Source organism: Hibiscus syriacus, unplaced genomic scaffold (assembly GCF_006381635.1).
Source record: "Hibiscus syriacus cultivar Baekdansim isolate YM2019G1 unplaced genomic scaffold, ASM638163v2 tig00112857_pilon, whole genome shotgun sequence".
Lineage (NCBI taxonomy): Eukaryota > Viridiplantae > Streptophyta > Magnoliopsida > Malvales > Malvaceae > Hibiscus > Hibiscus syriacus.
In genome coordinates this window covers 1409793-1421851 of record NW_024063412.1, presented here as the reverse complement: position 1 = coordinate 1421851, position 12059 = coordinate 1409793, and the positions used below count along the sequence as shown (strand labels likewise).

At 35.9% G+C, this 12059-nt stretch overlaps 1 protein-coding gene across 1 annotated transcript; it reads right to left on the bottom strand.

Annotated features, from left to right (window-relative positions):
• Positions 1–1146: 1146 nt before the first annotated feature.
• On the bottom strand, positions 1147–5454 carry LOC120184091. Its single transcript, XM_039188653.1, has 2 exons — positions 5450–5454; positions 1147–1620 (listed from the first exon to the last, which is right to left on the bottom strand). The coding sequence occupies exon 2, from the start codon at positions 1616–1618 to the stop codon at positions 1220–1222; it is 399 nt and encodes a 132-aa protein (XP_039044584.1). The 5' UTR covers positions 1619–1620; positions 5450–5454; the 3' UTR covers positions 1147–1219.
• Positions 5455–12059: the final 6605 nt, after the last annotated feature.

Genomic DNA, 12059 nt, shown 5'->3' with positions numbered 1-12059 from the left:
GAAGCTTATCTCTTCAATCATTCTCCACATGGTTATTATAATACTCATTAATTATTATTTAATTATTTTTCTTGTTCAATTACTCATTTGCCCTTTGACTCCTTTAATATTTACTAACAATTTTCAGGAAATATCTCCACATAAATCATTAAACTATTCAACTATTCTACTTTAATCATCATATTCTGAAATTTTACAATTTAGTCACTAACTCGTAGTTTGGGATGTTACAGGTTATGTGTGAGATTCAAATACCAATCACGTCCCTTAAAGGTGTAAAAGTGCATTTCAGTCCCTTCCAAGATTTTAAACTTCATTTTTAACCCTTTAAAAGAGTCTTCCAGCTTCACCACTGTCATGAATCCAAGGTAATATCACAATCTATATTATTTATTTTAGCAAATTATCCAACTTCACAAATTAATCAGACACTAACTATTAATAATATTAAATAATTTTAATAATTATTACAGGTTTATCTAAAAAATAATTCTAATAAAATATTCTAAAGAAAAAATTATTTATTTTCTTATTCACCAACGAAATGATTATATCACAATGTAATTTATTTAAACCCTTAAACTAAAGTGGGCATGCAAATGGGACTGGATGCACAGCGCCATGCGCATGAATTTAAATTTAATATAAGACATTAGGCAAAGAAAGCATAGAACGTGGGTCCATTTATGAATGTAATATCTACAATAGTATTTAAATTTAATGTATGCTTTATTGTTTATATTTGATATTAATGATTGTTTTTATCAATAATATCATCTTTAAAATTTAAATGTGATTAAACGGAATATTATTATCTATAAAAATTTTGAGTTTAAACGAAATATTTTATAATATTTTTTTTACTAGAGATACTTGGTTAGACTTTTAACTTTTTTTCATATATAGTCTTTATTTAATATCAAGTGACTAATTTATTGTATTAATGATTATAAAGAAATATTTTAATTATATATTTAGTTTACGATTATGATCGTAAACAACGAAAGAGACGAGAGAGCAATCTGTTGCAGTGTAGAGAATGAATCAAACATCTAAATGCAATCAAACAATCGCTGGGAATAGATGCCATTTGATTTTTGCTGCTGTTATTCACCTAAACATAGGAAGTGTCAACTGTCAAGTTAAAGCTCATATAATACTAACCAGAGGAAAAAGTAAAGCTTATACAGCCCACCTTCCTCAAAACCATATTCAACATTCAACAACAACTCTTAAACGATATCGGAACAGCCGCAGAAATCGCCGATCGGCAATTACAGGACTTCAACGAGCCGATCCTCATAAACGACACCAGCGACATCACCGCCGTCTTAACCTTAATCCCCATCGTCTTCAGTTTCCTCGTCGGCTTCGTCTTGGGCTTTCCCCAGTCGCCGCCCACGGCTGATAACTTGTACGATCTCAAGAAAATCTGCCTCTTCTTAGCTCGATCTCGCCTGTAACTCAAAGAAGCCACCACGCTCTGAGCTCTCCTCCTTGAAAACGTCCTGTATTGACCCCAAGTTTCTTCCTTTGTTTCCTCGCCTCGATCCAAGAGCTCGTAGCCATCGACTCTGCGGCTGAAATTCGCGGTGGCGTTTCGAACGAGAGAGTTCATGGCTACCGCAACTGGAGATGGATAAGCTTGATCATAATGTTATTTATAGAAAAAAGGGTAATTAAAAAACATAATAAAAGTTGTTGAAAATCAAACCTTTTGAAACTCCAGATGGGCGGCTGCCTATGCTATGAATCGTTTGCATTTATGCTGACGATAAGGGCATGTGTAATCTCAGTTTTTATTTATCTTAGTATTTTAATTTTTAGTTTTTTCAAAATTATATCTAATATTTAAATTTTGTTTTGTTTTATCCAATCGTTAAAAAATTTAACGCATTTAATATATGAACTATCAGTTATTGACCGTTTTAGTAACTAAATTTTCAATTTTTTAAAATTTAATGTTAAATTTTAAATGAATACTAAAATAAAACAAAATATAAATTTTAGATATGATTTTGAATAAATTAAAAGTTTAGATCAAAATTAATAATTTAAATATTAAATATATAATTAATTATTAACGAAAACAAGGACAAAAGGAGGACCGAAGTAATTAAATCTAAATGTTTGTTGAAATGTGCCAACCAAAAGCAGTAGTAAGTAATTAGATACCTACTGCAGCGCTGTCTCATGTAAGAGCAAAACTGCCAATGAATGCGATTGCAAAGCCAGGAATCTACTCCTCGCTTGATTTCAGCACCAACTCAACCACTTCATTAGTAAATAAATTATTATTATTATTTAAAATATCGAGTTTGAATATCATAAATATTAAAAGTGTGAATTTTTAATATTAAATAATTAATAAAAATTATATTTAAACAAATATTGTAATATAATTACCTCATATTAATGTCGCAACCGTCTTTCGGTCGGGCCCCGGAATCGGGCTTCGACTTGAAAAATGTGGATTGGGTTAGAGTCGCCATCGATCACTTTAAAAATGATATTTAGGTAGATCGGACACCATCTTACCTGATCTGCGTTTCACCAGAAATGTGTCGGGTTCGAGAGTCGGTTACGGTCAAGGAAGAATTAGCACCATTGAACCGCCCTTTCGGTACCAATTACTTTATCAGTTATCTTAATTGCGAAAATTAAAGTTTAAAAATTAAATTCGAAATAATTACTTTTGATTGAAAAAAAAAATAAAAAACGTTAGATAAGAAATAATAAATAAATATAAAATAAATCAAAAGGGAAAAATAAAATAAAATATATAAAAATAATACTTTAAAAGTAATAAAATTGCAAAAAAAATATTAGTGAAAATAGAATAATAATTAAATAAAAATATTAGATCAAATCATAAAAATAAATTAGGGGTTAGATTGAATTCAGGATAAAGTTTGTAGACTGAAAGTTGAAATCTATAAAAATTAGTGGCTTTGGGTATAATTTACCCAGAAAAATCTACAAAACCAAATCTCTGCATCTCAATTCATTTTGCGCGTGTTTTCAGAATGTCAATTTTCCATTCTTTACACAGCCGGCTATAGGTTTTGGTGATCTTCATCGGTCTATCGTCATCGTCGACGGTGTCCGTTCATTATTAAATTTTACAGAGTGACTCGTTTCGGTCACCTGAGTCCAAATCCGGTGGTCGTTTCTCTAGAAAATGCTCAGATTGCCACAAAAAGAGCCGAAAACAGTTCGGGATTTCTTGCTCCGATCCGTCACGGTCCACCGCTAGATCGTCTTGGTTCCGAAGTATGTTACTCGTCTCACCGTAATGAAACTTCCCACCGTTCATATTAGTGAATAAAGACTCCGGTCGCCGGAAAATATCGTCAATCGAAAGAGAAAGTTTTCTTTTTGATTTGCTTATGTCAAAATATAAAACACACACATCACATACACTGGAAATCGAAAATGCATTAAAATACCTCATGAAAATTATTCTTCTTCTTTTCTATTGCTTCTTGTCTGGGCGTGCTCCTCTTTATATTTGTTTTCGATTGAATATGTTGATTGCTTGATGTGTTTCAAATCGACAGAACATTTTTCAAAGCTTGATCATTCTCTATAAAAAGGCTACTGCTTTCTTTCCATATTGTATTAATTGAACAAGGAAGCAAGTTTCCGATTTTACAGAAGGATCCCCCCTTGGTACATTGCTTCTTCATTTATTTATAGTGCTTTACAATCCTATTTTTAGGTTCGACTTAGAGTCCTAATAGGACTAAAACTCTTGCTTTTCGTTGTTTGTTGGAGCCTCACGAGGACACGTCGCCGGGAAAGGTGGAATGAGAGTTGGTTGCGGTTGGGACTCTCACCAGTTTATCCTTCAAAGCTGGTCAGGCGGCACTAAAGGGGGAGCCAGGAAGCCTTACTCTTCTTTGAATGTGTGGGGTTGGCAAGACTGACTTGGGCCTACACAAAAAAAACCCAAAATTATTAAAGATATAATATGTATTAAAAACCATGTGATTTTCATAATATAAATAAAACGTTTATATTATATTGTATAATTGGATCGGACGAAAATGAGTGGCTACAATTAATAAAAAAAATACATACTTTCAACTTATTTTCCTTGTCATCAACATCTTTTTTTGGGTAAATAATCAACGAATGATGAACTTTCAATGATGTATTAATATATGAATCTTCGAAGTTGTTTTAGTAATTAAGAGAATTTTATTATTCTTTAATGATCTAAGCTCGAGTAACTTGATTTATACGAGTGCGTAAATTTAGAGATATTTTTTTTATAAAAAAAGAAAATGGATTAAATATTTCTTCCTTGAAGTAGTTATTCAAAGTTCAAAACCTAGACTATTTTGGTCAGACCCTATTCCATTAGTTATATGCATGGTTTTCAGAACCGGACCGGTCATGTTATCGGTTCATTGATTCAATTGGTCGAACCGGTCTGATCGGTCGGAAGAACCGGACGACGTCATAATTATTTAAAAAATTAAATAAAAATATCAAAAATATTTAATAAAAAATATTTTTTTATATCACAAGTCATATTCAAAGCAAGTCATAACATATATAAATTAAAAACCATAAAATCAAGTGAAACAAAATGATTCAAATTAACTACAACATAATATTTAAGGTAAAACATATTAAATAATAAATATAATTATATAACTATAATTAAAAAATAAATTTGGGACTAAAAAAATCATAAAAAATGATATTGTTTGGTTTAACTTTTTTTTTTAAAAAACAATCCCACATGGCTAAGAAACATAGAAGAGCATCTCAAAAGTCTAAAGACTAAAAATATGAGAACAAAATAATCTCACATTGCTAAGAAACATAGAAGAACATCACAACTAACTTCTATAAATAATAGAGGTAATTTGGCATTCAAAATCATGGAGCCTTTTGGTGAGCATTGAGTGAACTATTCTTTCACTTCAATTAAGCTCGAATTTTAGGCTTCAATTGAGCTTCTAAATTTTTTTTTAGTTCAAGCCTTTTTGAGTTCAAGTTTCAATATTATATTTCGAGTTCGAGTTGAACTTGATAATTTTTAATTTATGAGTTTGAGTGGAGTTGAGCTTACTTTTAAAGTTTTCAAGTTCGAGTCGAGCTCAACAATACTCGAGTTCGATTTGGCTCGTTTAACAAACGATGTTTGCTTTAAATTTAAAAAAAAAAAAAAATTCCGGTTTTCAGCCGGTCCGGTTCGAAATGTTCAACGGTTCTGGCCGGTTCACTAGTAACGATTCAACCGGTTTAGATTGAACCGGACTAGGCAACAGTTCCCGATTGAACCGGTCGGTCCGGTCCGGTCCGGTTTTCAAAACAGAGATTATATAAGTCAGCATCAAATAGGGAAGTTTTATTTTGTGACAGTCTTAATATACGGTTAAGGAAAAATATTATTAGTTTTATTATTTTTGTAATAAAATCGGTAAAAAATTACCTAAAATATTATTATTTATACTTTTTTTTTGAAAGAGGGTACTTTGTATTAGAGGAGATTACGAAGTATACCACCTCGAGGACCTCATTAAAAAACCTCCCTAAGCCTAAGTGGAGGAAAAAGAGTAACCTTGAGGCGGTTAAAATGAAATATTCTGGAAACAGTTGCATGCAATCTATCCCCAGCCCAACTCATGGACAACAAACACGAACCACTGCCATGGAAAATGAGAAAGACGTAGAATACACAGACCCTAAACCCAAGGAAAGATAGCGTTACAACTAGAAGACAAACCACAACAGCAACCGAAACAAGGGTGAAGCCAAGCACTGAGAATTAAAGACCTCACAAACTGAAACCGGATCAACAAAGCAGGAATATCAAGCAGCAATTGAACCGAAAAGCTAGCATTAGATCAACCCAAAAAGAAAGTAATTCGAATGCTCTCAGACTTGGGCGAGTGTTCAACACTCTGGCTAAGAACTTTCAGAAATAACACAGTATCCACCACAGGACTTCAATTAACCGCAACCAAATATAATAGCATCCGGACAACGCACAAAATCTAGTACTTGAGGAACTAGTGTCGGCCATAAAACATTACCCCAAAAACCAACCTGCAGTAATACCAAATTGAATAGCTGATCAACAGTGAATGAAGCGCCATTGAATCTAGATTTATTTCTGCACAACCAAATCTGCCAAATTAAACCGAAAAAGCCAAGATGCCAAAGATTCCTCACTTTCCTTCTAATAAACTGTGACGACCACACCTGTAGAAGCTGTCTAACATCGATGGGGAAGATAATCCTAACTCTCCATAAGTAACACCACCTTTGCCACACTTGCCAAACAACACTACAATGGCAAAGCACATGGCTAACATCCTCCTGGTGCTCTTTGCAAAACAGGCAAAGAGGCTGAACGCTAGCATTAACCCCTCTCTTCATCAATTCAGACGCTACCGGCAGTCTGCTATACATCGCTTTCCAAACAAAAGCAGCTACTTTGGGAGGTACGAATTTGTTCCAGACTTTATACCATAACGGATCTTGTAACTTACCGACCGATGCCAACTTAATGCAAAAATCTCTAGAATTATAGATGCCATTAGAAGCCCCTGGCCACTTCAAACTATCTACCCCAGGAAACGTAGAAACTCCACTGTTAATAACTTGATTGAAACGATTCCAACTTGGAATTTCCCATGAGAACAACTCTCGCCTCAACTCGATGTTCCAAGACCACAAACCATTCACCCAACTTCCGAACTCACTGATTTTGCCCTGTTTATTAGTGACCAACCCATATATTCTAGGGAAAGCTTCCTTCAAGGAACGAACACCAGTCCAGAAGTCAGACCAGAAGTTAATTCGAACACCATTCCCCATAACACACCGAACATCGAGTAGGAAATCTTCCTCATTTGATATCACCGAGCACACTATTTCTTTCCATAATCCATTTGAGGAACGAGCGGAAATTCCTTTGGGTAAAATCGCGAGAGGATCATAGTTATATTTAGCAACAATAATCTTTTTCCATAAGCTTTCGGTATCCTCACTAAAGCGCCAAATCCATTTGTTCAACAACGCACGATTCCTGACTTTAACATCAAAAAAACCCAAACCACCATGAGATTTCGGACCACAAACCATATCCCACTTAATCCAATGAATACCTCTATCAGCCTTAACATTCCACAGAAAACTCGATATACATTTATTAATCATATCTGCTATGGATTTTGGCATAGAAAATAACGACATGTAATACACCGGCAAGTTTATCAAGACAGACTTAATCAGTGTAATCCTACCCCCGAAAGAGAGTAAATTTCCTTTCCAACTTTGAAGACGGGATCTGACCTTCTCCACAATAGGTTGCCACATCATTTTGCGATTTTTCCTATAACCTAACGGCAGTCCCAAATACAATGTTGGCAGCCTAGCCGAATCACACCTCAACGAGATAGCCCATCCTTTAATTCTTTCATCTACCACATTAATACCAAATAATTTCGTCTTCTGCAGATTTAATTTCAGACCAGCTACGACCTCAAATATTCTCAGAACATGAAACAAATTGAGGATCTTATCTTCATTTGCTTCCGAGAAAAGAATTAAATCATCAGCAAATTGGATGTGTGAAACACCTACATTACTTCTCCCAATATGCACACCTCGACACACATCGAGTGCGACTGCTTTCTTCAATAATCCACTGAGCGCTTCTCCAACCACATTAAACAAAAACGGTGATAGCGGGCAGCCTTGCCTAAGGCCCCTTTTAATTGAAAAATATTGCGATCGACACCCATTAACCAACACAGCAATCTTAGGCGTCGAAATACACAAGTGAATCCATTTCCTCCATCTCTTTCCAAACCCCATTTTCTTTAGAATAAAATTCATAAAATCCCAGTCTACTGTGTCATAAGCTTTGCTAAAGTCTGCTTTAACCATAACCGCTTCGCTTTTATTTTTTTTTAACTCATCTACGACCTCATTCGCTATCAAGGAGCAATCTAATATTTGTTTACCGGCTAAGAAAGCAAACTGATTCTCGCCAATCACTTCGTTAATACAAGCTGCCATTCTCTTCGCCAAAACACGCGCCACAATCTTATAAATACTCCCCACCAACGAGATAGGTCTGAAGTCCTCAGGATAGACAGCTTGTAATTTCTTCGGAATTAGAGTAATAAATGATTTATTGAAGGAGAAATCTGAAATTTTCCCCCAATAAAAATCATCCAAAAACTTCATAACATTAGATTTCACATACATCCAAAATTTCTTGAAGAAGTCCAAACTAAACCCATCCGGACCGGGCGCTCTAGAGCCATCCGAAGAAAGAATGGAGAACCAAACCTCCTCTTCCGAAAAAGGCCTTTCGATCCATCTACTCGAAGAAAAATTGATCCTTTTAAACGGAATATCAAACTTCTTTAACGGAATAGTATTAACTTCGTTATAGCAAGAGCGAAAGTGATTGACGAAAGCATGTTGGATCCCTGATTGATTTTTGAAGACCGAATCATGCACCTTCAACTTCGAAATCTGATTCGTACGACCTCTAAGCACAGCAGTGAGGTGAAATTTTTTTGTATTTTTATCACCTTCCTTAAACCATTTTAGTCTCGACTTTTGCAACCACTCTCTTTCCGTCTTCCTATACTCCGCCCACAGCTTCGCCCTAACTGATATAATTTCAGCCTGAGTAGCCTTATCAGTTGGATTCACCAAACACAATTTTTCTAAAGAATCAATTTTTTTTTCATATTCCACAACCGGATCAGACTTTGAATTTCTTCTCGCTTCGACCCAATCCTTAGTCACCTTCTTGGTTAACAACAGAACATGACTCAAATCTTGCCCATGATTTGCGCCGAAGAACATCCTTATTTTATCAGCAAGGGAAGGGTCGTCAGCCCAATGGTTGAACCATTTAAACGGCCTACAAGCCTTCTTCAGCTTCCCTTCACATAACAAGATAGGATTATGATCGGATAAGCCTCTATGAAGCGTAGCTTGCACTAGTGTCGGACTTAAACACACAATGTCAGCCGAAATTAGAAATCTGTCGAGCCTACTGGCTGCTGTACTCAAACCTCCCCTGAACCATGTAAAAACGCTGCCCGAAATAGGAATATCAACCAAGTCCCACTTTGAAATGAAATCTTCGAAAACCAGCGTGGAACACGAAATATTGTGAACCCCTGTTATTTCCAAGTCCGATCTGACAATATTAAAGTCCCCGCCCACAATAATCGGAACCTTCAGATTTTCTATAATGAGATTTAACTGATCAAAAAAACTCACTCTTTCGCCATGGGTATTCGGACCATAGACATTGATGATGCCTATTTCCAAGTTTAGATGCACAATCAGACCTTTCAACACTATAAATCTCTTGTAAACATTACTGCAATTTACTTTAAAGAAATCTCTATCCCACAAAGATTTCAACCCTCCTGATGCACCTTCTGCCGGAGCACAAACCAACTCCGAAACAAACCTACCCTTTAACCTTCTCTCAACACCAACAGGTAAGTTCACAACTTTAGACTCCTGCAACAGCACCACCCTAGCTTTATTTGAATTAATAACCCGACTAACTGCTCTAATTTTCTCAGCCTTACCCAACCCTCTTACATTCCACGACAATACAGAAAGACCAAAATCCATAAGAACCTAAAAAACACACAGGAAATTCACACCCAAATAACTAAACTCGGATTCAAGACTCACCCGATTGACGACTGGACGCCTATCTCTGGAGGACCCTCTCCCTTGAAGCACCAAACTGCACGCCCAACGTATCTGCCACTGCTAAGCATGCCTCTGCTTCAATATCATTTCTAGAAGGTTGAACTAAAAACTCTTCAACTGTAGACCCAATCCGAATTTGAGAACTTCCAAAAATTTTCCTCTTCCTTCTACCCTTAACGCTTTTCTTCTTTTTAAGGGATTGAGCACTAAAAAGAACCTGTCCACCTTTCTCCGAGATTGAATTTTTACTAGCACCCCTCGCTGCTTTACCCACAACAGACTTAAAAATTCCATCGGAGCTAGGAGAGACTGTGTCTCTGTCAACCGGTGATGGAAATACCCGAATACCGCCCACATAGCCTTGAATAGAAGAAGCTTCTATAATTGGAACTTCTAATAATCTGGAACTATTGGATACGGAATTTGACACTCCAAGTTGGGCTGACTCTCTATTAATATCCACAAATCCAATGCTATCATCAACCAACACATTCAAAGGCCCATCATTAGACATTATGGGCACCTCGTGTAATTCATCACCGACAGCCTCCACTATCCCCACAGCAGAAACAACATGCGTAGACCTGCTTTTCATAAAACTGTGTTCGCACATCTTGCTTTGAATTTCCAATAAACTATCTCCCATACAGCCTGCCTCGAGCCCATCAACAGCAGCAGCTCCGTCCAGCAGCCTAGGAAAGCGAGCGGCACCATCATCTGCTGGAGCAACCATACCACCTCCCGGCTTAGTGCCATCTATGAACACTCTCTCTTCTTCATGGACCTCCGTCAGAATTTTAATGGAGAAAACCCTACCATTAATGAGAACGGAACATCTATCCGGTACCGCCGACGCACACTGCACTTCCAAAAGAATCTTGGCTTCATCAAAACGAATTCTATTTCTGGTTTCTTCATGAATAGAGACAACTGAGCCCCACAAGTTCCCTAACTCATTGAAGAATTTGTTACTCCACACTAACAGGGGAACATCTATTAATATAACCCATATTTTCCTTTTAAGACTCTGCTCGTACCCTTCTAAAAATTCTAATTCATCAAACCAGGTTCGGAGCCACTCATCTCTACTATCCCAGCACGCCTTACGCTCCAATGTCCCCTTAAACTGAATAACCACCAGCGCCTCTTGCCAGATACTAACTCTAACATCAAAACCTTCTGCCATGAATGCTGTGAGAATAATGTCCTCATTATACATCTTTTTGATTTTGCCGACCAAACACGACTCTCTCCACCGCAACTCATACTTAGGGACCGTAATATTTGAATTTGGTGCAAGCTTATCCTGGTTTAAGCTAAGAGAGCTATCATCCGAAATGTTAACATGAATAACAGCACCCGAAGCAACTATCCCAGAATGCTGAAACGCTTTTGCCTGATCTTGAGGCAGACCAGCATCCTTCCTGCCTCCCAAAGTATCCTTATAGGACCTGGAATCTCTCAACGCCGGCTTCCACACCCTCTTCACCTCTTTCCCAGACTCATATCTGTTGCTTATTTGTTCCGAGGATTTCTCATGGACCACTTTAATTCTATAACCATCCATTAACCTCCCATCTGCCCTCCGAACCGCTGCACTAGCTTTATTCTTCCTTCTATACCTGACGAAAGCAAATGTGGATCCAGCATATAGTCTTCTTCTGCTTCTGTAAGCAATAAAAACATCCACCACTACACCATACTCCATGAAAGCTTCCTTTAGAGTAGCCGGATGAATCCTCTTGCTAACAAAATTAACAAAAACAGTATGAGTCAGTAATGATCGATCGGCTCTCATCTTTGGTGGCCGGGTCGGTTTTTTTTTTAAACTCACAACTTCAAAAAACACACACTTTTTAGGATAATACACACATTTTACTATTATTATTTATACTTAAAACATTAATTTTTTTAATATTTCCCAATAATAACAAAATCGGTAGAAAAAATAACAAAAACTGTAGCGCTTTACCGGATATATTAACAAAATCGATAAAACATCCAATAATAACAAAATCAATATAAATAATAATATTTTTGATAATTTTTTACCGATTTTATTAAAAAAAATAATATCAAAATCAATAACATTTTTCCATAATCATATAATGTCGTACGTGAGAAAATTTCATCAAATATAAAAGAAGATAAAGCAAGGAACGAAAAAGGAAAACCAACATGAGAAACGTAGATTAATTTTATTTAAATATATATATACATGCCGTACATGTGAAATCATGATTTTAAATATTTAATTATATTTTTTTTGGTACGCTCTACAAGTTGTAATTATATTTTAAGTTAAAAATAAACGTTAATCACTTTTAATTAATAAT